Below are 27,881 nucleotides of genomic sequence, written 5' to 3'. Positions count from 1 at the left end.
GCAGGTCTGTGCGCAGAATCAAACTCGCGGAGCCTTTTTCCACTTCCAGAGCTGCGCTCCAACTTGAGGAGAAGAGACTCCCCCGACACCATGCCGATCTGCACGCGGCTGTGCGCGCTCCTGCTGACACTCTTGGACCCGGTTCTGTCCGGCAGAACGGAGGACATCGATGTTCTGGTGTTCCTGCCACAGAACAACTCCTTTCTCTTCTCCTCCGCCAGAGTGGCTCCAGCCCTCCGTTACGCGCAGCGGAGGCTGCAGGCGGGGGAGGGCAACTTCTCGGGCTTTCACTTCAACCTTCACTTCCAGAGCTCCGACTCTCCGAACGAAGCCCTGTTCGCGCTGGTGGACCGGTCCTGCGCGCGGAAGCCGGACTTGATTCTCGGTCCCGTGCGCGAGTACGAGGCGGCGGGGGTGGCGCGGCTGGCGTCCCACTGGGACATCCCGATGATTTCGGCAGGTGCGCTGGCGGCCGGCTTCGGGAACAAGAACTCCGAGTTCTCGCAGCTGACCCGCATCGCCCCGCACTACGTGAAGATGGCAGAGACCTTCAGCGCGCTGTTCGAGCGCTTCGGCTGGAGGAGCGCGCTGCTGCTGTACGAGGAGGACAAGCAGGAGCGGAACTGCTACTTCACTCTGGAGGGGGTCTACCACCTGATGTCCGACTACCCCGTCAGTCAGTACCCCGTCCTGGAGGGGGATCCCCTTCACGTGGACGAGATCATCCACAGCATGAACGACTCTGAAGGTACCGTGCCCCCTACTCACCCCCATCCTCACTCCCTGACGCGTCCCACCTCCACCCATTTGAGCAGCTTCAGTGGCACAGGTGTTGGTGTTTAAAAAAGAAAGGTTTTTACAAAGTTCACCATCAGATGCTGAGGGAGAAACCGTGTCCTGTGGAGGGACCACACACACACACACACACTCCATCATTTCATGCTCAGTCTGTCAGTCAGACAGGAACCTGAGCTGGAATCCAACCAGAATCCACAGATGAGACATTTCTGTTCTCGGTGGTCTCAGTTTTCTTCTCTCCTCCAGACTCCTATCTTCCTCGGCAGAGCTCCACACCTCCACTTCTCCAAACTCTCTGAAGGACTTTCATCAGTCCTCTGCATGAAGCAGATTCTTTTCAGCCTCCTCGCTGATCTGAGTGTAACCGGTTGTGCTGGTTAATATATGGTATGACAGTGTTACCTCTTGGAGAGAAGCCTCCCTTTATTCTGGTAATAAAACAAACAGAAAACAATACACTGTGTGATCCTGCCCACTCCAGTTCCTATACAAACAAAACAAACTGACATTTAAGCTTTAACAGTGAATCCCCAAAATATCTCTCCTAAACCATCAATCCCTTTTAATCATCACATCGCAAGTTAGAAACAAATATTGCTGTAGTTATACAAATAAAAATTAAACCCAAAAGGGCAATAAACAATAGGATGTATTGGGATAATAGTAAGTAAATTATAAGTAAATTTATACATTAAATTTATAAATAAATTAAATTTATAAATGAATTAAAAAATCCAAATCACTGAGAAGGGGCAGTTCATAAAGATCTAGATGGAGGGGGGTATATAAGAGGAAAAGATGAAGAGCAAAGAAACAAAGAAGTCAGGATGATTGGAGTCACATTTTAATGATCAGAATGAGCATTACATGCAAATAGAGATGTCTTTACTCCATCTGGCCTGCAGTGGGCGCTGTGGGTCAGTGATTAGCGGCTGCTGTCATCACAAAGTAGGCTGAATTAATGTTATGGTTCTGATGTTTTTGAGCTTTGAAGTACAGGTCCATCTGAGCTGATGGAGGGCAACAGAGGATGGACTCGTGGGGAACGAGTCTCCTCAGGTGACTCTAACATTTACCTTGCGAGAGCCCGCCGACACGCGTGTTTGCAGCAGCTTCAGCTTCTGCTCTCACACCAGAAACACTCAGGGAGCTTGGGGGGCCTCATGTCTGTCCTGAGATAGAAATCAGTCAGTGAGGACTTCAAAACGACGAAGAACACTCTGATCTGCACATTCAGCACTGACCAAAGGAGGAAAACAGGAGTGTGAAGTGGTCAGAGGAAGAGCTCTAGAAGTATCTCCATTCCCATCAGGAGCTTAGCTTCAGCATCAACCTCAGATCCTCGATCCTTTCAAAGTCTGTCCTTCCCTGACTCCCCGAGCCTGGGATCTTGATTTGGAGGTCTCCCAGAAGAGGACGTGGTCACATGTTGTCTTTGTTTCCAGCTACTGTCGCTTCCTTTGTCCTCTGCTGTGTCGGCCCCCCTCACCTGTCGGACAGGTGCAGTCCAGGTGACTGAACGCAGCAGCTGGAATGAGAGGATCTGTCTTTTAGGTGTCTTTTAGGACTGAAGGCGCATTTAGGTCCAATCAGACATTATTTGATGCAGTCCTGAACACCCCCCCCCCCCCCCCCCCCCCGGACTGTTTCTAGTCTTGTCGGCTCAAACAGACCAGATTAGTCCATCCAGAGTCCCCTCACAAGACACAGATATCAGTCAGATCTGGTTAATGTGTGGAAACCAGACTCTGCAGCCTCCAAACGCACCGATGAAAATGTTAGATGGTGTCCGACTGAAGACGGAGTTTCTTTTCATATTTTTCTCTTTCCTTGTTCTTTTCTTAATACTTTATTTACTTTATTTATTATTTTTCTGGGGGTCTTTTGTACATTATTAATGTACTACTTTTACACCTTTTTATTTTTTTCATCGTATTTTTAGTATCACATATATTTTCAATTATTCTAATACGTTTTTATTTCTTAGTTTTCATGTTGAATTTTTGTTTTCTGCGTCATTCTTTTTAATCTCTTTATCCAATTTATATTCGATTTCTTTGAAATAATTAGAAAAAATTAACCTCTCGTTTGTTCTTATGTATTCTTTTAGTATACAAATTTATTTTTTATTATTTCTTCACTTTATTTCTTTTGCTTTTTTTCATTCTTGGTTTTTCAAATATTTTGTCTTTTCTGTTGTTTGTTCTATTTGTTTATTTTTCACCTCTTTTACTTATTTTTCTGTTTTCTTGATCTAAGTTGTTTGGTTTTTCTTTATTCTTTTATTCTGTTTTATTTTGAATTGTTGATCTTTGCTCTTCACGTGCTTTAATCATTATTTTACCCTCCCACCTCACCTCCCCCTCCATCCTCACTAAAGTGGATCAGCCAGCCTTCAAATATCTCTTTCTAAGAAATCTGTTTCTTGTTTTGTTCTTTTGATGAGAATTTTCCGCTGTTTCCAGAAAGATTTTTCAATTTCACTCAGCCAACCATCAGCTGATCTGTTCTTGATGGAGCTGCAAGTGTGTTTCAGTCGTTCTGCCTTTCTGATCTTTTTCATGTTTTGCATCAAACTCTCCTTTTTTGTAGACCTCCTCCTCCTCCTCCTCCTCCTCCTCCTCCTCCTCTTCCTCTTCCTCCTCAGAACGTTTCAAACCTGAACCTTTCAGATTCAGTTTGAGTACTAATGAAGCGCCAACTTACTGCACACATGCATAGACACACACCAATGCACACCCACGTACAAATGTGTTCAAACACACATTTTTTGTCCCCGTACTGTTTGAGGTCCCCGTGCTGTGACTGTGTATACAAAACTATGTTCTCACAGCTGTCAGACACCAGTTCACACACACACAAACACACACACACCCACACACACATAGGCGCACACCCCAATGCACACCCACATGCAAACGCGATTGTTTTGTCCCTGTATTGTTTGAGGTCCCTGTGCTGTGACCGTCTATACAAAATGATGTTCTTACAGCTGAAGAACACCAGTACACATATAGACACACACAAGCACACACGCATACATGCAAACACAGACACACAGACTCACACACAAACATGTACGCACACCAGCCTCTGTTTGAGACCTCTGATAAATGTGGAATTTTCTAGTCAGAAGCCAAAATCAGAAGAACCAGCATCTCAGTGAAGCTGAAAGTCCTAATAATTCATCAAAGCTGCTCTGGAGCTTCTATCTCAAGACCGAAGCATGAAACGTCAGTTTTATTCTCAGTTGACACCCGCAGAAGGGACGGTTTGCAGTCTGAGCGTCAGGCTGCTGCTCCTCTGGCTGAGGGAAAACCTCTGAGAAATCTCAGTTCTAGAGGAGAGTTTTGGAACTTTCCATCTTGTTTCTCACGTCACTGATGCTGCTTTTTCAATTCACAGAAATTCTGCTGTTGGAAAACAAATCTCTAGTTTTTCAGTGTTTCCACCTGTGTCGGTCCATCTGCTGCTTTCTGCTCCCCCCCTGTCCAAAGTGGGAGATTCATATCATCATCATGAAAGCAGAAACAATAACCACACACCTCAGCCCCGTCCAGAGCTTTCAGGCTGTCAGGCTTCACTCCTCACCGGTGCCCAGGCTGCATCAGCGCCTCGGTGCAGATAAGACATCCTGCAGGAGTCTCCCGCTCTGAAGGAAAGCTGTTTCCTGAGGAAGAGCAGTCTCCTCCCTTCGTTTCCTCTCAGCTTGGTGCTGCCGTTCCCTGGCTTAATGCAGGTTGAAAGAGTTCGATTGAGATGCTTCTGCAATAGAAGACATCTACTTTAAAAGCCCATTTCCACCTCCTTCAAGCTTGAAACCCTTTACAGCAATGGCTGTACATGAATGTAATGAAGGGATCAGGGTCCTGCCAAAGGACACTTTGAAACTCGGGCAAAGGGAGAATCAAACCTTAGATTCTGCACCAGAAACCACACAATAAGAGCAGGCATCTGCTACTGTTAACCACGTCTGTTTTCATGTGAGGTTCCTCTGGGTGTAATCTTTAGAACATGGTGTTTTAAACCTGTTTCAGTGATATAAGAACATACTGGACAAGGGATAACACAAATAATGTCTCCTTGATTGTTTAAGAAAACGATCCAATATAATTTGAATAAAATCTGAAGTAGTTTTAGGAACAGCTTGAGTAGAAAGTCCAACCTTCCCATCCACAAAAACCTGATCCACTTGATAAAACCACGATGATCAAGGACTTTGTTGCTAAACTAACAGAACGTTACGCTCATTCCATTCAGTTTGTCTTCAATGCAAAATGCAATTAAATCAGGATGAGTGCAAGCAAGTTAAACAACATAACTCACTCAGTGTTAATTATCACACATGAGGTAGGGAACTGTTAAAGGGGTTAACAAACACACAAAGGACTAGAGGCTTTGTGTTCACGAGGAAACGTTACAATAGAGAGAGTGCGCCCTTTCTGCTCCTGTAGATGTGATTGGATCACCAGAGATTATTTAGACCCTTATCCAGACTGGCGTACCCTTGGGAGGGATATGGAGCCTGTCATGGTAGTTAAAGCTGACTAGAACTGACTTTCTATTTTCTTAAGTCTCTTTAATTTTTTGTAGGTTCTCTTCTGTGCTACACACCAGCACCCGCTCCAGCTAACGCATTTCCATAATGCCGTTTGGTGCAGTGTTCAAACAATGGGCAATGAATGGTTTGGAAAAAATTCAAGATCTGTATCCAGTAAGAGCCTCAGACATGATGTCTTTCTAAATGCTACAATCAAGATAATACATTAACAGAAAACAATTTTACAAATACCTACAATTAAGAAACTTTATTAAAAACACAACAAAAAATCTCTTTTAAAACCACAAAAGTCTTGAAGAACTGGTTACCAAAGACAGTAGGAGAGGAGCTATTTCCGAATTCTATAATTTGTTACTTACAAACTCAAAAGAAAATGCAAATATAAAACTTGATGCATGGAGAAAAGACCTAGGAACAGACATATCAGTAGAAGAATGGCGAGTAGCCTGCACAAAGGCACAAAAACAAACAATTAACTCAAGATTGAGGCTTTTACAGTCTAAGTGGTTGATGTGAGTTTACATTACGCCTATTAAATTAAATAAATTCAATGTCAACATTCCAGATACTTGCTCAAAATGCAATGAGGAAAAGGGAACACTTTTTCACTTTATATGGGACTGTAGAATAATAAGACAGTTCTGGTCTGTAATCAGAGAAACTATCAAACAAATTATCTCAACAGAAATAACACTGGAACCAGTCTTTTTTATTTTGGCAATCTATGCCAAAAATAATAGATATACTAGAACAGAAAAATCACTTATAGACATGTGTTTATTGCAGGCTAAAAGGTCAATAGCAATTACCTGGAAAAACTGCACAGGACCAACACTAAAACAATGGACTTAACTGATGTTAACTTCCGGTTCCGGGGTTAAGGCAGGACGCGTGGTCGCGGCTCTCTGCGGATACTATCTTCAAATTACTTAAGAAGTTGATTTTCTCCAAAAAGAGAGCTGACCATGCCCCCGAAGAAACCCCAGGAATATGAAGAGCTCAAAAAATCTCTTGACATTATTCAAGAAACGCTGAAAAGTTTTATGGATCAAGTGTCGGCTAAACTAACGCCACTCTGGGAGATGATGGAAGAGTTCCGAAGATTTCGGGCTCAAAACGAGCAGGGAGAAAACCGGGTCGAGATTCTGGAGAAAAGACTGGACGATGTGGAACAGCAAGTAAGGATGAATAATGTCATTCTCACTGGAGTACCAATCAAGCCTCGAGCGAAGCTGAATTCAGCAGGAGCTAGCACTGCTAATGCTAGCGCTAGCGTAGCTAGCAGTGCTAATACGGAGATCGACGCGTCGCTGGAGCAGCAAATACATTCATTTCTCACATCTAAAGGGATTTCCCTGGATCTCAATACCATCGAGACCTGCCACCTGCTCCCCAGGAGAAAGGAGACGGATAAACCAGCGATCCTCATCAGGTTTGTGAATCACAAACACAAGCTAGCTCTGATGAATCAACGCAAAAACCTGAAAGGTTCGGCTGCTTATCTGAACGACCATCTGACAAGAAGGAATGCTGAAATCTCAAAACATGCACGGCTTCTCAGGAAGCGTAAGCAGATTGAGAACACTTGGGTTAAAGGCTGCAGGATTTATGTCAAACCGCTCGGTCCAGAGGACCGAGCCAAGGTTATGGTTGTGAACACCATGAAGGACTTTGAGAAGTGTTTGATCACGGTCGTCTGAATCAACGTGGAGTAATAAATCAAAGAGCCAAATAATTTCAAGAAATATGACACCTGGAATCTTCACTTTCTCCATAAGTCTGACGTCACCTGAATAACAGCAGAGAGTTCTGACCTGCAGACAATTTGACCTCAACTTTCACCGCAGCTGATATCAGCTGAAGAAGGATATGGACCTGAATCTAATGTCTGCAGACATAATATCGAAGAGAACTATTAACTGTTTTGAACCCAGAAGATCAGCTGTTATCAGTAAAAGAAGAAATACCAACCTTGGACAATCGACAGATTGTGGACCCTTTTAAATTTTTTTCCTTAAAGCATTACCTTATTATAAAAAAAAAAAGAAAAAAAAAATTAAAAAAGTAAAACAAATGATTAATCACTTATTGAAAATTGTTAAATTGATTGACTTTTGATGATAGTACTTCACTAGCTCCTAAAATTGATAAATTGATTCAAAAATCTTTCCTAATGTAGCATAATTTTGCACATGTTTTTAACTTTTGATACTTGATGAAATTTTGCTATGAAAATTCCTGAAACAGTGTTGTGTCTATTTTACTGATATAGTATTATGTTTTAAAGCATATGAATGACTTTTAAAAGTAACATAATTTGCATATATTTCAGATGCTGCATTTGCCATGTTGATTTCTAAAGTTATTTTTGACGTAGTACTTAAGTAATTTCATCTTTGGCATCTGCTTTATTGATACCTTATGATTATTAATTCTGTCTGATAAAACCTAGGAACCGGATATTGATAAATCATGTAATAAAATGGTTATAGTATAACGGGGTGGGATTATATAAGTTCGCTTCTTTCCACTCCCTTTCAAGCAATTTTTATTAATTATGTCTAATTATCCTAAGTTTGATTAGTTACTGTATGAATGTATAACTGATGATTATATTGCTTTTGTGTGTATTACTCCTATTTGATTGCTTGAAATAAACCATTTCAAATCAAATCAAAAAATGTTAACTGTACTACCGATGGAACGTAGAACATTTTTGGTAAAAAGAAAAAAAGAACTACTTTGAAGCTGTTTGGAGACTCTTTATAGAACTGTTGCAGGCATGGATCTGTCTGACAGTGATGTTTGAAACTTCAGCCTGAACTGAACTATATGTTGTATCTCTACTCATTTGTGTTCAAGTGTTCAAACTCATTTTGAATATTTTATAAGACAAACAACTTACTGTGTCTGCAAAACATAACCAAAAGATGCAATCCATGAGAAAAATTCTAAGACTTTAAGGACTTAACTAAAAGAACCTGCAAGAAGTGTAAAAAAAAAATTAGACAGAAGCTGGTCTTCAACCATGCAGGGAGGCAATGCTAAGCCTTAGTCACAGTCGCCCGTGTGGCTGCTGTGAGTTTTGAGGTTGTCCGAGGAGAGAATGCAGGTGTAGGTCCCCTTTGGGTGGCGCGGCCACCTTAAGGGACGTTGAGAAAATTGGAACCATTGTCATGTGTGGTAAGGGGATCAGTATTTGTAAGGACAATGAAAACGCACTTATGACGGATGGGTGATGCTGTCATATGGTTCCCATATCCTACCCTTTAGTCATTAGTTAGGTGCAAATACTGGCTCCTTACTCCACAAGTGCTTTTCACAAGATGAAAGTGCCAATAGGATGCCCACAGAAACTACACTATGTCTAATATCTGCTTTTCTAACAGTCAGGCATGTCACACCTGTCACTTGAACAGCACTAACGAGACCCGTGCTCAGTGAGCAGATTTAACTACAACCTGTCACCCGCAGAATGACCGTGAAGAGAACCAACAGAAGAAAAAAACTGTTGAAAATGAACATTTCCATCTTTAGGAGTCACTGGGTTGTTTAAGATCTTAAAAGTTCCTGCCCCGCACAGATTTACCCATTTTCCGCCCGCAGACAGCTCATATCCACCCCATAGTTCAGTGGTGACCAACGGTTTAAAAAGATAATCCAAACATTAATTCTAAATAGTTTAGGTCTTACAGAGATACACATAAAAGCATGTCAGAACACTCAGAGCTTGAGATGAATACTTTTCCGGTGCTCGGACTTCCCTTGGAATGTGTTCTGGGACAGAAACCGGATCAGTGATGTGAACAGATGGTAGAAGACAGAAACATAATTGATATAACATGTAGTGAATTTTAACGGGCAGGTAAAGACCAACGAATTGGCCCTGGAAAGGATTAACCTAAGGAGGTAAATGAAAGCCTCGGTCACAGGCACCTGAGTGGGGTTTGACTCATTCAGGTGCCATGGGTTTTTGGGTTGCTTGGGTCTGTGGAGGGCCGTAGAGGGGAGAGACTGCATCTTAAAGGTGTGTCTTGCAGTTCCCTCAAGGCTCGTAAGGCCACCTTAACCCTTGTACTAGGCACTTTAACATTGGGAGTGGGGTCATCTAGACCCACTAGACAGTGCTCTGAACCTTTTTTCTTCAATGATTTGTGATCTTCACTGGTGTCCGTGGATTAAATGAAATCTTTCCACCTTTATCCACCTTTGTCATGGTAGGGAGAACATGTCAGTGGTCATATTGACCCCATAGGATAGCACAAGGGATATCTAAGCATTACAAAACAAACAATGTGTTTTTGTTGTCAGTCTTGAATACTTAATCCCCACAAGTCATTAGAGTAGTGTGATTGACTGTTGATCTGCTCTCTGTGTTTGATGTTTTCTTTGCTTTAGATCAGGGGTGTCAAACTCATTTTCACCGAGGGCCACATCAGCATAGTGTCTGTCCTCAAAGGGCTAGATATAACTTATACATGTAACTAAATTTAATGAAAAATAAATGCAACTACTTCTTAATGTTTCATAACTCGTTATTTATTTATTATAACTTTTTTGAAGTGACAGTTGCATGGAAAACATTTGTTTACTCTAGCATAAATCCTTTAAAATTCTATTCTGTCAGGTTAGGTTATATGGACAGTGTTTAAGTCCTAATGTATAGTTGCCCAATCGGATATTTCAAGTTTGATTTCCCCTATATATAAATAAATACACACCAATTTTTAATTTTTAGAAATTAAAAACCTTTATGTTCTCGCGGGCCACATTTGGCCCCCGGGCCTTAAGTTTGACACATGTGCTTTAGAGGATCCCCAGGTTTAGACTCACAGGATCTAAATGGTAAATGGCGTATACTTATATAGCCCTTTTTACCTTCTTATGGAGGCCCAAAGCGCTTTATAGTCACAGTCCCATTCACACACTGGTGGCGGCTCTGCTGCCGAACACTGGTGCCAACCCCCCACCAGAGGCAAGGTGGGGTTCAGTGTCTTGCCCAAGGGCACTTTGACACATGGGCATGCAAGGCGGGAATCGAACCTGCAATATTATGATCATGGGTCGACCGCCCTACCGCTGCACCACGGCCGCCCAGAGCTTGACCTGGGCACCACTATACCAGTGGAATAGTTTGAGTGTGAATTTTGCCACCTTGAATAAGAAATTTAGCCCCTCATCAGACCTTTTCTTAATTTTTATTTTTTTTAAAAGGAACAACCAAAAACTGGAACACAGAACAGAAGAGTCAAAGTGGCCACAAAAACACCTAGAAGGAGTCTGAAAGCAGACCAAGATGAGGTAACCCCAAAACAAATGTGGATGCCATCAACATCCTGAAGACAGAAGAAAGTGTTCCAGCACGCAGAGGAAAAGACAAAAGAAAGATGTTACCAGTGGAAAAGAATGTGGTGCTGGATTTGGAAATGGATGTTAGCACGCATGAGAGGATCCTCCGGCCAAGAGGAGGAATGCAGAAGGTGTCAGGTTGAGGGGCGTCGAGGCATGCGAGCTGTTCTCAGGGCCTCCATGTCAATTTGAGAAGCTCTCCAAGGATGGAGATGGACACACATGGGCTCCACTGAGCACGCTCACAGCCAACAGCAGGCACCGCCGAGGACGCTCTGACCCAACACACGCCCGAGGCTCTGCAGGTATAATCGTGTTACACATGAAAGGCCTGTTGAATAAACACCATAATACAAAACAGCAGCATTTAGTGGCAGAGCAGCCGCTCTGCAAACCTAATTTGATGCACAGCAGCCTCTGAAGTTCAGGAGCAATGCTTTCTGCGTTCATCACAGCTGTCAATCACTCAGAGACGGAGATCAAACTCCAGCACGAGGCACGCTACGCTCATATGGGGCTGCTGCAGTGTCCGATGAAGACTACCCCTCCTTCTCTGGACTTTCTGCTAACCTGGAGGTGTGAGTCTGTGAGACCCGCCCACCATGACATCAAATCTCCCCCACAGTATGATGCTGCCACCAACGTGCTTCAGAGTCAAGAGGATGTTTGGAAGTTTGGTTTTAAGGAAGATGACTGTTCATGAGTAAGCAGAAAGATAGACGCCCAAAACTGGATCTTCACTCAAAACTGTGATATTTTCCCAATATTATCCTTCTTTGAAAGGGTCCGCTATGTGACAGAAGTATTTGTTAGTTCCTTTACGGGGTTGTCTGTGTGTCAGCTCATCTAAGCTGCAGATGTACACAGATTCACTTTACAAAACTCTGACTGCAAAGGAGATTATTCTTTCAGTTCAGGGTTAAATACTGGCCTTTTAAAGTCAAAAGAAAAATTGTGTTTTGGTGTCTTTTACTATGTTCTAGTGACATTTGTCTAATGATAGAGGACACACATAAAAATTACGCTTCAAACTGCACTTCTGAATATTTCTTTATTTAAATTGTTGCGCGGGCTGCACGGTGGTGCATTGGTTGCCTCACAGCAAGAAGGCCCCCCGGTTCAAGTCCCAGCTTGGGGACCTGAAACAGAACATCAATGGGGGGCCTTTCTGTGTGGGGTTTGCATGTTCTCCCCGTGCATTTGTGGGTTTTCTCTGGGGCTTCCTCCCACTGTCCAAAAACATGCTTCATAGCGAGACTATATAGTAGAGACTATGTCCTACAAAAAGTTTTTTTGATTTTGGCTAGAAACAGTAAAATTATGAATAAAAGACAACTGGGAACACTTTGAAAACAGATGAAGCTATAGTTAAGTCTTTAAAATAATAGAAACTTTAGAGAATTTTATTCTCTTGTTCATCTATATCAAAGCAACGCTGTGTTTTCCTTCAACCTCTACTACAATCAGACCGTTTTTTATCCTTTTTTTTGAGACAACACTAACAATAGAACAGACGTTAAAATTTGCCCTAATAAGAAGCGGATCAGTCCAGGAGCTAAACATGCAAACAAACGTGGGAGAAGGTTTCAGTGTTTGCACGGGAGCACATGCAGAACAAAAACACAAACCACGGAAGGAAGGAGCAGGAGGCTTCAGCGAGCCGATCCTGAAGCAGAGCCCCCCTCCCTCACAGCAGGAGACTCAGCAGGGACTTATTTCAAAGTTTTGGTGAAAGTCTGCAGAGTTAATTCTCTTGGTCAGTCCGTGAACCCGTTTGCAGCAGCTCCCACTCTGAACTGGTCACCAAGGGTGCCTCCCCCCATTACTTTGGACCCCCCCCCCCACCACCACCACCACCACCACCACCACCACCACCAGCAGCAGAAAGGAAAACCCAGACTTTCTGAAAGCCACTGGCTGCGAGTTCTGCCCCGCCGAGCGGCTCCCCCAGCACACAGCCAGCAGTGTGTGCAGATCGCTGCAATTAAAGGCGGCTACAGTGCTGCAGGACTGAGCCCAAGTTTGTCCCTCTGACCCGGGGGAGTTCTCTGGGGGGCGTAGAGGTGACAGAGCTGTGAGGAATGTTCCAGGGAGACCTGCAAACAGAAGCCCCCACTTTAAATGCTGCCTTGTTTGGTTTTGTTACATCACAGGGATGCCGGGCAAACGCTGCAGCCAACATTCCCGACCTCTGCTTCCTCATTATTATTGATACTATAGTATCAATGAATTATAATATATTATAATTCATTGATACTATAGTATCAATGAATTATAATATATTATAATTCATTATTTTTAGTAGTAGTTCTAGAAAGGATTGCAGTCACCGCTTAAGCACAGGTTGTCATTTCTTCTTCCCTTGTGAGGTAAAATGAAAGAAAATCAGCATTTAAAAAAATGTATACTTTCATTAGTTTCATCTTTGATGTCTTTGTCATTCAGGATTTTGGTATTTAGAAATGATTTCTGTGCTGACTCAGCAGTACACCTGTGATGAGTCATCACATCAGACATGCTTGCGGCTGTGGAGGAAGCTGAAACCAAAAGACACCAAAGAGGAGAAACCGTGAGGCCCAGCGGGATCTAAGACACGTGTTTAAGGAGCAGCAGTTCTCAGAAGCCTCAGGCCTCCTCATCAGCTCATGGAACTGCAGGTCCAAAATGGTTCTGAACTTCCCTGCTCTCCTGCCTTCGGAGCATGTTTGAAGCAGCTATAGCGACCCCAGTCCCAAGCAGAACCAGTGAGAGGAGTGTTCCTCCAGGCTGACAGCATGAAGCTGGAAGATCCTTCTGTCCTGTGATCTCAGATGTTCATTTGTCAGAATTCTCCTGGCGTTTCCATTCCGCTCCTTTTGGGATGTTTTCCAGTCCCTGAACAAACGCGTGTCTCTAAAGATTAGACTCAAACCAGTCTCCGCCGGAGGCGCTCTTCGGTCTGGATGCTGCTAAGAGTCAGACTACAGACAGCGAATGAAAGTCAGATGTTTGATTTGTGAACAGAACCCTGCATGAAGTGTCCTTATCTCCTGCATTAGAACAGAATGAGTACTTTCTGTGGCAGTGTGTGTGTGTGTGGGGGGGGGGGTGCGTCTCAACTACCCTGGTCACGGGTGGATACAGGAGGAAAAATGGGCAAACCTATACGGGGGCACACAGATAGTGTCAGAAGTCAGAGCTCTGTCTTCGGCCTCTGGTCATCGACGGGAGCCATCTCCAGAGTTTTAACCCTTGTTCTATCCTAGGCACGTTAACGTTGGGAGTTGGGTCATCTAGACCCACTAGACAGTGCTCTGAACCTTTTTTCTTCAATGATTTGTGATCTTCACTGGTGTCCATGGATTACATGAAATCTTTCCACCTTTATCCACCTTTGTCATGGTAGGGAGAACACGTCAATGGAAGGGGGGGGGGGGGGGTCAACTAAGATAGCACAAGGGATAAACACACTACATCTTCCAGCAACCCCGGCGCACAGTTCCTGGATGCCGTACTCTTATGTGCATTCACTCAATGTACACTTAAGCACTGCACTGAGCCTCACTCATAGTTAAGGATTGTTTTTGCCATTCTATTACCGAGCGTTAATTTAGGACCTGATCTGGTGTTTCCTGACCCCGTTTTGTCTCTGACTCCGTTTGCCTGCCGCTTGCCCTGAATCTGGCCTGGATCCTGACTACCCTGTTTCCCCTCTAATGTTCTCTTGTTCGCTATTGACCCCTGCCTGCCTGACCCTGATTTAGCCTTGTGGACTTTTAGCTGGGTTAATAAACCTGCTGCCATTGGAACCTGTTCTTGTGACATATAGCCGCTCAAGCCTCAAGCAAGACACACCTCTCTACAACCCTCCATGGGCCTGGACAACCCAAAAATCTGCAGGATCCGTACAGGTCAACCCCCGTAGAGGTGCATGTATATTCTGTGGTTTTCTGGAAATGCCACATTTCAAAGATGCCAGAGCTCTTCGGGCTCTTCCGATCCCCTGATTTTAAAGTTTAAAGTGCAAAAGACGTGAAGAGGCAGGTTTCAAAAAGGATTCAGTTTCACACAGACTCCCATGTTGAACTGTTATCTAACGTAAAAAAAGCTCATTTACAGCCTACTGTCAAAAATAACATCTATGGCAATGTGTATGTGTGTGTGGGAGGGGGATGAAAGCAGCTGATTGGTTGTTTTTTAACTTAGAGTGAAAATTTGTAGATGCATCATTTTAATTGACAGGCAGCTGGACCAATGAGTGGGCGGTAGGTCAGCCAAAAAAGAGATGTTCACGCCCAATCGCCCTTTTTTGGGACAATGTTGAGGTGGGCTGAAAGGTTCCGCTCTAGATTTCATTTTCACTGTGGGTGATCTCTGGCCTCACTTCTTGAGAGTGAGCCCAGAGAGCATCGGTCCAGTATGCATGTGTGTGGCTTTGACTGAAGAACGTTGTGTGCTGCAATGACAGTTCTCACCTCAGCTTTCTCTCAGGAATGCTGAGTGTCTCACTGCGGCTTCTGTTCAAGAAATATATAATTCAGGGAGATATTTGACAGCTTAAAGCCCAGCATCTGTCCATAGACCACAATCCTGTCTTTTTCTTTTCTGTGCAAAGATGTGTTTGTGTGTCTACAGGAATGGTAAATCCTATTTTCCTGCCTTCACAAAACCTTCTCCCACCCTCCCAAAAATGTGTACAGCGTGCTCACAAAACCACCAAGGCCCAACATCAGGTTCGGTGAGAAGTCCAGATAGCCAGGTGGAGCAGGAATCGAACCTCCCTCTGGAGGTCGGTCTTCTAAAACCTTACCGCTTGAGGTGATTCCATGTATCACCTCCATCACACGCTGCCCCAATCCTTAAGAACATCTGCCCTGATGTGTGGTTGGTGGGTTTTACCAAGAGTCAGGGCCAAAAATGCAGGAGATCAGGCTCGGGACGGGAAATTTAAATAAAGTCACTCAAGTGGAAACAACCGAGAAACAAAGCAGCAGATGACCTGATCAGACTGAAGTGAACATCTGACACGAAAGCGTTGTAAGAATTCCTGTGAAAGACTGTCCAGAGCCCTGGATTTAAATGCATTTCACCACTTTTAGTTTATTTTTATCCCTTGTGCTATCTTAGATGACCCCCCCCCCCCTTCCATTGACGTGTTCTCCCTGCCATGACAAAGGTGGATAAAGGTGGAAAGATTTCATGTAATCCATGGACACCAGTGAAGATCACAAATCATTGAAGAAAAAAGGTTCAGAGCACTGTCTAGTGGGTCTAGATGACCCAACTCCCAATGTTAAAGTGCCTTTAGGATAGCACAAGGGATAAACACTAAATATGACGTCACCCGTTTAGAGTAAAAACCTAAAAATATGAACTTCTGTGGTCTGATGAGGAAAACTTCAATGATTCATAAAAATAAATGTACACACGTTTTTTTCACATGAAAATTGTTCAGACCAAGTGCATTGTGGTCTATATTTGGCAATCTAGTGATCCTTGATGCATACTTGTTTTTTTGGCAGAAAGTTATTGGAAATTTTCAGGGTTCTGGATTTTGGAATTGTGGATTCAGACACCCCAAAAAGATGGCGAACGCCCTATATAGTGCACTAAGTAGTGAGGGAATTCCAACGTTAAATATACTGCTGAGGATTGACTTTAATGAAGACAGCTGTGGATACTTAGTAAATAAATGAGGTTGTTACAGGAGGAAAAACTCAAAACCTGAGAACAGAGGATGACAAAACACAACTGAGATCCAACAAACAGCCCAGTGCTGGCAATTTTTTTATTGCAAGTGTGTTGAAATTCCTACCGAGTTCCTCCAATATGACTTAGTTCAGTTTAGGAGGCACTAATTCACCAGTTCCCTTAAGTCAAGAGCTACAACAAACCAAACAGGTTGTGGATCCTTACCTCAGGCTCGTCTCGCGCCCCCAGCCGTCCCCCCACTCCATCTGGATGAAGCCCATCTGCTGGACTATTCAAACATGCAGTTGTAGCGTTAGATAAGCGAATTACTCTCTATGAGTTCTGGTACATCGCCTGTCCATCCTTGGGGAGGATCCCTCCTTCATGTGGACACCCCTGAGGTTTATTATGGTTTTTTTTTAAGAGTTTTCCCTTAACAAGAAGGAGGGTCTAAAGACAGGAATGCACAGTTTAGATTAGTCTGTTTAGTTTAGTTTAGCCAAAATCTATTGAATTCTATGACTTTATGTTCTTTATGATTCATGTTTATCATACAATTACCTGTATGAAGCCCACTGAGACGACTATTGTTATAATATTGGGCTATATAAACAAAACTGAATTGAATTGAAGCAAAAATCATTTGTGTTTGTCCATGTCAGTCTGGATTTTGTTTTGTCTTGCATGCGATTATGGGATTGTGGAAAAGGATGGGGAGAGAATCTGCAAAGCCAGAGTCGGTAAGAGCGACAGGGACCGGAAACTGAAACCCAGAAACAATGAAAGTCTGGTTCATTCTTCCTCGTTTGGTGTGACGCGGGTCCTGCTTTTCATGAGGACCTTTCAATCTCCCAGAGATTCTGCATTTGTCACACGCTCTGAGTACGATGGACACCATAGAAATCCCAAATGAGACATTTTCCTCCATTAGGACAGTTTTACCCTCAAACTCTTGGACTTCTGGCTGTCTTTAAAACCCCACTTCGATCATCTTTTGATGTATTGTCAAAGCGTTCCCAGTTTTCTTTTAATTGCGACTATGCCGATTTTAGACAAAATCAAAAATTCAGAGTCGTTTTCTTGGACATAGTTTCTGCAGAGCAGCGGGAGTTTATCAGAAAATCACTTCTGAGTTAAGAGTGGGACTGTTGGTGCAGAGCAACCCCGCCCCTCTTTATTGTCACCCGTAGCTGACAGCTCTCTGTTTAGCCTACAACTCCTCACAATCCCAAGCTAACATCACCGGTGCAACAAAATTATTGAAGCTATCAGCCGTACAGTTTGGACCCAGATTACAGGTCAGACGAGGAAAACAAAGATGTTCATGGATCTATGGGTCTGCAGGTGGGTGCATGAGAATGGAGCGGAGCGGGGAGCTTGTGGTCTGCCGATTGTAGCTCCTACTTAACAAAACGCTTCTGTTCGTCTGTTCCTGATACACCATGATTAGAATAAAGAAATGATTAGAAATTTTGGAACACACTATAAAGATAGATAGTTTTTTGTGTCGATTGCTTCCCCATCACTGCGTGACTCGAGGTCAGAATAGCCAAATGAAACAAGAGGCCAGCCGAGGCTGAACTTATTACAGGAACTAGAAAACACCTTTGTTCAAAGTCAAGAACTTTCAAACTTTTCTCGTTTTGTTTTGTTTGTTCGATTTAAAGTTGCTCGATAACTGATTCAACAAGAAGTTTCTGCAGGTTTTTAAATCACTGTGAGACCAAACCCCTCCATGAAGGACAGCTAACCTCCTAATGTCATCTCAGTCCTGAATCCTATCCATCCATCCATCCATCCATCCATGCATCCATCCATCCATCCATGCATCCATCCATCCATCCATCCATCCATGCATCCATTCATCCATCCATCCATCCATCCATCCCAATTTTCAAACACGGAGAGGGTCAGGGCTGCAAATGCACTTTGCCCTAATGGGCTTGCGGAGACAAAGAGGAATTCTGGAGACTAAATCTATCCAGAACAAAGTGCTGATGTTGACGGTAAAGCTGAACGTTTGATTTTGGTGGAATTCAGTCGATGTTGATCAGTTTTAGGCAGTTTAAGTCAAACCTAACCCTAACCCTCAAAATGCCTCACATACAAGAATACAAGAACATGCACGGTTCTTCCACCTCAGTGTTCTAAAGGTTTCCTCTTGACATTCGTAGCCGTTTCAGCTGTGCTTTAAATCTCCTTTCCAACATTTGTTTTTTATTTTTTCTTGAACAGCTATGTTTCTTGTGAGGTGCAACGTAACCCTTGAAATCTCCGGTTGTGTTTTCCTGTAGTCTCGGCTGTGAGTGTTTCGGCGTTGTTTGCTCACGTGTCTGCGAGTGTGGCCTCCAGCTGATGACTGATGCTCTCCTCCGCAGTGGTGATCATGTGCATGGGAGCAGAGCGAATCCGAGGCATCATGCTGGCCGCACACAGACACCAGCTGACCAGGGGCAGGAAGATCTTTTTTAGCATTGAACTTTTCAACGCTTCCAGTTATGGTAAGTATTCTCCAGAAATGTACGGACAAGAACAAAAGGATTTGGTTTTCTTTCTGTTGATGAAAAATGATGATGAATGAAAGTTTACTGACAATCAGACGTTTTTGAAATGTTCAACAAAATTATTTTAAAAAGTGAACTATCCAGACCAAAATACCGTAACCCTTAGCTTGTGTTTATGTTGGAAAACCTTTGAGAAGACCGTGTCACACAGTCACTGTGTCGAATGAAAATTGGTTGTATGTGTAAATTGGTTGTATGTGAATATACGAGGTAAAGGAGAGAAAATTTGTGCTTTTCACGTGAATTTTCACAGGTGTATCATGAATGAACCAAAACCATAGAAGAATTAAGAATATACAGCGTAAAGAACATGTGAATCACTGTGAAACCTAAATCTGACCCAAAATGTGTGCATTCATTTGGTGACATACAAGATTGCTGGTTCATGTGTTAAAAGTCTGTTAGAAATACGTGGAATGGTCATGGAAAACCAACAATTTTTATCTTGCAAAAATTACGCACAGTTGCGTAAGGTTTACATAATATTTGTGTATAAACTACGTAAAATACGCATAAACTACATAATCCTGAACCAATTAAAATTTTTGAACAGCACAAAACCCAATCCAACAACAGACCCAATCCAACGAAACCCTCGACGACAAATGACGAACGCAAGAAACACTTATGAATTACGTCTGTCATGCATGGACCACGAAAGACCAAAATGTCATACATAGAAAAAGTGTCAAGTGTACATAGTGACTGTGTGACACGACGTAATGTGTATTACTGCAGTAGTTTCTGTAGGTGTAGGGAGGCTTCTGCAGACGTCAGCAGGTATGAATGCTCAGTCCTTAAGAACAATCTTCATCCTCTGCCTGACATTTGAAGCTCGTCTTTTCCGGACGACGTGTTTCCTCCACAGACGGTTTTCAGACAGACAGAGTATTTCAGGACACTTTGCCATTCCCTGTTGTTTCTATTTTTTGTATTTTGTGTCATTATTTTGTGGAGAGACCTGCTCCTCAGACAGGATTTTGAAATTATGGAGCACATCCTCTTCTTCAAGCCACATCCAAGAGCTCATCTGCAGATTGACTTTTAGTTGTAAGCCCTCTGATCTTTCTGGATTTTTCTTTAACTGGGGGGTAACAACACTTTTTCTTCTATATTTGACTTTGTTTAGCAGAGTTACGTTTGGAGGCAGAAGACTCTGCGTGTTAGTTTAGAAGTGTTTGCATCGCCAGCAGTACAACGGTTCTTGTTCTGTTCCAGCTGGACCATGCATAGAACCTTTACACAGCTGACTTCAGCATCTTATCCTGGGAATTTATGGTTCAGCTCTGTCTAAAGTTTGGGGCTTTACATGACGTTCTTTCTTCAGGATGGGTCACGAACAGATTCCATAGTCCCTTTAAAGTGTTTCCATCCCCATTTCCAGCCACACTGAAGGAAAAGTCTATGTAAACATGCGTAGATGCGCGTTTAAGGCTTCTTCATTCAAAACTCTTGCATTCACCCTAACCCTTCTAAGACTGTTTTCGGGCTCTACATACAAAATAAGCAGACACTGAACGCACCTTGAAAGTCAAACCAGGTCAAGCTTTGACTAATCGCAGACTCAGTTTTGGTTGTGATGTATGAGCGGTGTCCCTTTCAGTTCTTTACTATAGCGGAATAGAGCTGTGAAAGCCAAAGCCTGAAGCAAGAGTCCTGACATTTACACCACTTTGACACTTCAACTGTGGCGGACATGCGGAGTTAACAGTTGCAAAAGAACAAGAGGAAGCTGGAGGTTCCAGATAGCTGTTGTTTACCTGGAAGGACAGGACGTCTGCTTCTGGTGCTGATGCTGGGGTTCTTCCGTCAGACAGCTGGCTGTCTCTCGGCTCTTTCAGGCTTTGGTCATTAGGAGCTGTCAGAACTCATTCATTGATTCTGCATCCCTACTGGGTGACGAGAGCAAAAATATCGATGGTCTGAAAATGACTGACAGAAAACCTAGAACTCACATCCACTGAGAACTAATAAACAAAAACGTATTGTAAACTTTAAGCTTTGTACTCTTCCTCTATGTGGACCTTTGAATTTCTGACACATTGAATCAAAATAATTTGGATGGACTCACATTTTCGTTGCAAAATCATGGTTCCAGGCGATGGTTCGTGGAGAAGAGATGATGAGCATGACAGTGAGGCAAAGCAAGCCTACGCTTCTCTGAACACCATCACGCTGCTGAGGACGGTCAAACCGGAGTTTGAAAACTTCTCCTTGGAGATGAAGAGTTCTGCAGAGAAGGAGGGCATCTACGACTGCAAAGACTGTGGAAGTGTACGTAGCTCCGCCCACATAACAGATCTATAGATCTATTTATGCATCCATCACTTTTGAAGTATGGTTCCATGTACTGGATGTTTGTATGCATGTTACTCTTTAACCTAAAACTTTGAAGAAGGTGACAGCCGAGTCTGTCTGTTGCAGGTCAACATGTTTGTGGAGGGGTTCCACGATGCCATGCTGCTGTACGCCATTGCCTTACACGAGGCCATGAAACACGGCTACAGCAAGAAGAACGGGACAGAGGTGACGTCACGCATGTGGAACAGAACCATTGAAGGTAAGACCAGAACCCAGCAGGCTCCAACTTTGCAGCCGGTATGCGCTGAGCTAAGCAGTTGGCATGGTACAAGTGTCTCAACAAACATTTGACCCACTCCAAGTGTTTTTGGTGTTTTGACCTTGTTCTTGAGCCATTTTTCTAATGATGGAAGAAAACAGTTTTACAAAGTCCTTTACAACTTTTACATTGATTTCATCAACCTTGATGTGAAGAGCTGCTTGTCTTATTTAAAGTGCGTTACGATGTCAGCAGATCACATTCAGCTTAAAGGCACTAAACAAACATCAACTTCCATGGGTGGAGTGAATAAGCTATCTTTATTTTTGGGGGGGGAGCACTCTTCTGTTTTCTTTTTCCCACCCCAATGTTCACACACTCAGACATCGGTCCACTAGTTTCAACAAAATGCCAGTGAGCTGCTTCTCATTCAGTTATTCCCCCTGTGGTATTATCTGCCCCCCACAGTGACATTGTATAGTGTAGGAACGGTTGACCAACTAATTCCAGCAATCGGCACAAGCTGAAAGAGTCTCCATCTCTCTTCTTTGACTATAAAGCGCTTGTATCATGCTTTTTTTTTCTAAGCCTTTCAGATATGCATGTATATGACAAGATATTACCTCTGGCACACTGAAGAATGATTTTTAATTAATGAAATATTACTGACTTTCTCAGCTCTTATTCCTACTCAGAAGTAAGACGACTTCATCTCTGAGGCCCCGCCTTTTGCTTTGTGTGGGTGCCGCCTATATTATGACGTCAACCTAGAGTCGACCTCTGCAGCTTGTCTGCTTTTCGCCCACAAAAACAAACATCTGAACTTTTGCACAGATGGATGTGCACATTCATATAAAATAAAATGCTAGCTCCACTGAGAAAGTGGGTGTGTCTGTTAGCCTGGGGGCGGAGCTGGCAGCACAGACTCTTCCTACAAGGGGCTGGTTCTCACTTGGTGATGTCACAATGTGACACGCCGCTATGGGACTTGTTGTTTTTTTGTAAGGAACTAACATACTAATACACTTAAAAAAGGATTTTGCATGATATAGGCCCTTTAACCCAAATTTTCATGGCTTTGATGACAGTTGTAAAATCATTACAAAGCTCATATTTAACCACTGATGTTTCCTCTGACTGTAATTAAATTTCTTTGCTTTGGTCCAGTCAAATTTCACGCTGTCATTGACATGTAGGTGATGACAGTCATCCAGTGCCATTCAGTGCAAACAGGAAGTGTCATAAAGTGATGTTCCAAAACAGCTCTGAGGAGTTCAGTAATTAGTAAAGTCTGGCTCTGATCATCTTTTGATCTATTTTCAAAGTAGACAGTGGTCTTTTAACTATGGTTATGCTGTTTTCAGACAAACTCAAAATACCTGTGTCGTTTTCTAGATCATAGTTTCTGCAAGAATTCATAATAAAATCACCTCTGTGGGCGGGACTGTTTGCTGGCGGTAAGCCTGCACTCATTTCCCGTCATTCCTTTGTTTACACTGGTTCCTGCTACCTTACAACCCCTCACAACCCCAAACCAACATTAGCAGTGCAGAAAAATGGCGATCAAATTTGGAGCTATCCAGTCGTGCAGTTTAGATCCAGATTCCAGCTCAGAATAGGAAAACAAAGACGTTCATGGATCCGTTTGTCTGCAGGTGGATGCATCAGAAAGGTGCAGAGCAGGGAGCTTGTGGCGCGCTGACTGAAGTTTTTCCATAACAACCACAACCTTTGTAAAATTGCATTTGTTCCCTTTACTCCTGATTTATCACAATTGAATAAAGAAATACTTGAAAGCACAGTTTAGATGTTAATTTTCTGTGTATATTTATCAATGCCAACGAAACTAAGGAGATGGTGGTGGACTGTCGAAAAAAGGCCTCTTATTCTCCACCAGTGGTCGTCCAGGGACTGGACACTGAGAGGGTGGATGTGTACAGGTACCTGCATGGGTGTTCACATGAATAAGAAACTGGACTAGTCAGTCAACACAAGGGTCCTACACAAAAAGGGTCAGAGGCGCCTCCCTCTCCTGAGGAGACACAGGTCCTTTGGTGTGTGTAGGTCACTGCTCAGGACCTTTTATAAAACTGTGGTTGCATCAGCAACTTTCTATGCAGTGGTCTGCTGGACTGGTGGGATAATAGACAGGGACAAGAAGAAACTGGACAAGCTGGTCAAGAGGGTTAGCTCTGTCCTGGGCTGTCCCCTGGACTCAGTGGACTCTGAGGGTGAGAGGAGGATGCTGACCATGCTGTCAGCCATCCGGAACAACCCCTCTAACCCTCTGTGTGAGACGGTGAGGCAGACTGCTGCACCCTCAGCGGAAAAAGGAATGCTACAGGAGGTCCTTTGTCCCAAAGGCAGTTAGACTGTACAATAACAAGGTATAGGAATGCTAAAACTGCTGCTGTATTTACTTATTTAGTTATGACGTGTACTTTCCTACTAGTTTTACTGCTATTTTTATTCTTACTCTTGCAATTTGTTTCTGTAACTGTCATAGTTCCTGTTTGGCTGCTGTAACAACTCAATGTCTATCTATCTATCTATCTATCTATCTATCTATCTATCTATCTATCTATCTATCTATCTATCTATCTATCTATCTATCTATCTATCTATCTATCTATCTATCTGTCTGTCTGTCTGTCTGTCTGTCTGTCTGTCCGTCCGTCCGTCCGTCCGTCCGTCCGTCCGTCCGTCCGTCCGTCTGTCTGTCTGTCTATCTGTCTATCTGTCTGTCTGTCTCTCTGTCCTCCATCATCAGAAAAATGACAGGAAACATGTCAAAAACACCATTTTCATTGCATTACATTATCAGATCTACTTTTTTATATTTAAAAAGTCAATGCACAACACAAAAATGTCTATGTGTTCTGCTGAAAATGCTGCAGCAGAGCATACAAAGCATGTGACCGATAACGCAGGAAGCTGTTGTGTTTGATGCAGGAATTGCGGGTCAGATATCCATTGACACCAATGGTGACAGAAACGGCGATTTCTCTGTGATGGCCATGACCGACGTGGAAACAGGAACCTTTGAGGTAAACCAGCTTTGGCGTCAGCATCCTTCCTAACCAAAACATGTGCTGAGGAGCTGCTCTGATTTTCAGGTGGTCGCCAACTACTTTGGCGTGAACAGAACTCTGGAGCTGCTGCCGTCCTTCAGAGCTGAGCACTTCACCCTGAAAGAACGACATGAAGCGAGCCCTCTGCCGCCGGAAAAGTCATGTAAATGGTTCTAACTGTCAGATTAAAGCAGAGACTGGAACCTGGACTAAAAATAACAGAGCACATGCTGTCCTGGTTCCTCTGTCCCTCACAGGTGGACTTGGAGTGTCGGCTTTGACCGGAGTCATAGTTGGTGCTGTTCTGGGGGCGGGGATGCTCGTTGCCTTCAACTTTTTCAGGTGAAATCATGATGAATCCAGCAGTTCCATCGTTCAAACTAAACACAACCGCCAAGTCAGTCCCAAATATGTAAAGCAAGTAATTTAGACAGAAACATCCTGAATGTACAATCAGGTCATTTTATTATTTCTTCATAACATTGTCTGGGTGAATTCTCAATTCTGATTGGCTGCGGGGTGTTCATTAAACATTCATAATGGACACCTAGAGAGAAGTTCCGGTCACATAGCCTGACTGTTCCACGTTACTTCTCTGACCAAAACAGCAGTTGGTAAATGGAACATCGAAAACACATCTGGAACTACGATGTTCCAAAGTTAATCGTAGCAGCAAAACAGTGGAAAAGATCTTCATTCATTCATCTTGGAACTCCGATTTGTCCCTTTTGGGGTCACTGGGCTGCCGGAGCCAATCCTGGCCACTCGTTGGCAAAGCTGGGGGACATCCTGGACGGGTCGCCCTCTCTCCTTCAAATGTCTCTATGACGGACTTACCGGGATGTCAATCAAATTCTACCATCAACAGCAATGTTGGCTTTCGTTTTAACCCTTGTGCTATCTTAGATGACCCCCCCCCCCCCCGCCCTTACATTGACGTGTTCTCCCTACCATGACAAAGGTGGATAAAGGTGGAAAGATTTCATGTAATCCATGGACACCAGTGAAGATCACAAATCATTGAAGAAAAAAAGCTTCAGAGCACTGTCTAGTGGGTCTAGATGACCCAACTCCCAATGTTAACGTGCCTAGGATAGCACAAGGGTTAAACAAGTTGCTGTCTTTATTTCTGTCTCGCTTCACTTATTGCTTATTGAATTACCAGAATTAATGGAGGATGTTTCTTCAGTCAAAGCGATGTAGGAAACTACTTTGGAAATTTTTTTGCTTCACCGTTTGGATAAGAAAAAAGCAGCATGAGGTAAACTTTCCCTCTAAAATGATAGTCTACATGACTGAACACGGCCCTTATACCACTTTCCGCCGCTGGCTAGTACCCCAACATACAACAGCTGCAGTAGAACGAGCTGCAGGTCCTGCAGTTGTTACCATGACAACGCATCACAGAGCCTTAAAAAATTGTTTGCTTCTTGTGAGTTAAATACTAAAAATGAGCAAGATTAAAGTTCTATTAATGGATTTTATATTCATATCCTTTGTAAGTGAGCATGGCATAAGCAGTGATAATGTCCATTATCGTAATCACGCCTCCAAGGTGTGCAAAAATACATAGGGAAAAAATGAATAACTAAAGGATTAAAAGGAATCAATAAAAACATGTTTAATTGGATGCTAACGTAAGGACTAAAATGATTGAACTAAGCCTTGAGTTCTGTGGTTCAGCACAATCCACTCTGGTGTGAGAAAGACTCATCATTTACTTAAACTAACTGGAAACAGTCAGATTAATTCATTTAACTGAAATTGAATGTAATTTCATTCAATATCACAGGGACAATAAAGGCATATCTTATCCTATCTCATCTTAAACCAGCTTAGGACAGGTTTTCCCAGAATTACTTCAAAGATAGACGGTTGTATTTCTGTGAAACTGGGAAAATGTGTGAAAAAAATATAACATGGAACTTTTGTCAACATCCAATGTGCCAACAGATTTAACAACCACTGCCTTTTGTTTTATACCTGAAATTTAAAACCAAATCTTTCCTTTTTTAAAGGTTATGACGAATACGATTGTTTGTCCCTTTCCGATCCTCTTTTGCTCTACTGTAAAAACTTTCCCGGTGGTCTTTTAACTGAGATTATGCTGTTTTTTTGTTTGATTTTTAAAGGGGTAAAAAACCTGGGTTGTTTTCTAGGACATAATTTCTGCAGAGCGGCAAAAGATCACTAGAAATTCACCTCCAAATTGTGGTCAGGTGAAACCCCGCGTTGTCTGTTTATGAAATCCAGCGTTGTCTGTTACAAAGTGAGAAGCCAGCTTGAGTCAGGTTCATTAAACAAGGAAAATCAAGGCTGTTGCTCCTCCGTCTGCCTGCGAATGGTGTCAGAGTGTGCAAAGACAAAAACATTTGACATGCCCTTCTCTGTTGCAGGAAAAAGCTGCAGGACTATCATTTAGCGGCGCACGCTTGGCAAAGAGCTTGAGCGTTCTTGATGCCTCAGTGACAGACTCCAGCCTGTAAGGTTTCGCTGCGACCAAAGACTGCAGCAGCCCCATGGGTCTTTGTCGTGTACAGTCGGCCCACTGAGTCTGGAGCTCCAGCACGGCTGGCTGTGAAGGACATGAACGATCTGACGTCTCACTTGCCTGGGATGTTTTCACTTTCCTGCTTTTCTGGGTTAAACTGAAGTTCCTGAAACCACCCACGTTTCCAAACCAACATGAGCTTCAACTTCAGCCTCTCAGCACAGACACTGAAAGTCAGAGAGACTGATGAAGAAGACAGCCAAGAAGACCACGCCTCCATCAGGATGACGGAGATCCATCCATCCTCAGGCCTCATTGTGAGCTGTCTGGACTCTCCTGCAGGATTGTACGTGTTTGTTCCAGCTGTATCACCTCGCTGACCCAGTAAACTGCCCCCCCTCCCATCTGAAGTGGATTGGATGGATAGCAATAAATGACAGGAAAAAAGGGAAATAAAAAGGAGACAGAAGAAGCAATAAATCCAATTCTAAATGTACAAAATGTATTTATTGGAGCATATGTTTGTGTACTTTTAATAATAACTCTGGTGTTAATGACTCAGCTCTTCTCTGTCCATCTCAAACTCAAACTCAAACTTTATTTATTTATATAGCGCCTTTCATTTCAATTAAAAACACAAAGCGCTTCACATAAAAGCAGATAAAACAGTCATAAAAACCGAAGATAGTTAAAAACAGCAGCCAAAGGACAATCACACAAAGATGGTACCCCTCCCTCACCCCCCAACCCCCCAACCCACCCACCCACACCCCACCTACCCAGTTCCCCCTGTAGAACCCTGAATAGAACCAAAGAA

General features: G+C 43.1%; 1 protein-coding gene and 1 long non-coding RNA gene across 3 annotated transcripts; one reads left to right on the top strand and one right to left on the bottom strand.

The window, feature by feature from the left end:
- Window positions 1–27,623, top strand: npr3 (natriuretic peptide receptor 3). The gene is given in 8 exon segments (NM_001104713.1): window positions 1–748; window positions 18,757–18,879; window positions 21,041–21,216; window positions 21,367–21,502; window positions 24,455–24,549; window positions 24,619–24,736; window positions 24,831–24,915; window positions 26,970–27,623. Coding segments are annotated over 8 exon segments (1,443 nt in total). The 5' UTR covers window positions 1–90; the 3' UTR covers window positions 27,022–27,623.
- Window positions 1,627–4,702, bottom strand: LOC110015667 (uncharacterized). Of its 2 annotated transcripts, XR_002290920.3 has the most exons (3): window positions 4,344–4,702; window positions 2,043–2,326; window positions 1,627–1,970 (listed from the first exon to the last, which is right to left on the bottom strand). It is a non-coding gene; the product is annotated as an uncharacterized LOC110015667 (long non-coding RNA). The 2 variants fall into 2 exon arrangements; XR_013658050.1 differs by having other exon boundaries at window positions 1,627–2,326.
- Window positions 27,624–27,881: the final 258 nt, after the last annotated feature.

This window comes from Oryzias latipes, chromosome 9 (assembly GCF_053564925.1).
Source record: "Oryzias latipes strain Hd-rR chromosome 9, Olatipes_Hd-rR_3.1".
Lineage (NCBI taxonomy): Eukaryota > Metazoa > Chordata > Actinopteri > Beloniformes > Adrianichthyidae > Oryzias > Oryzias latipes.
This window is presented reverse-complemented; position numbering and strand designations above follow the sequence as displayed.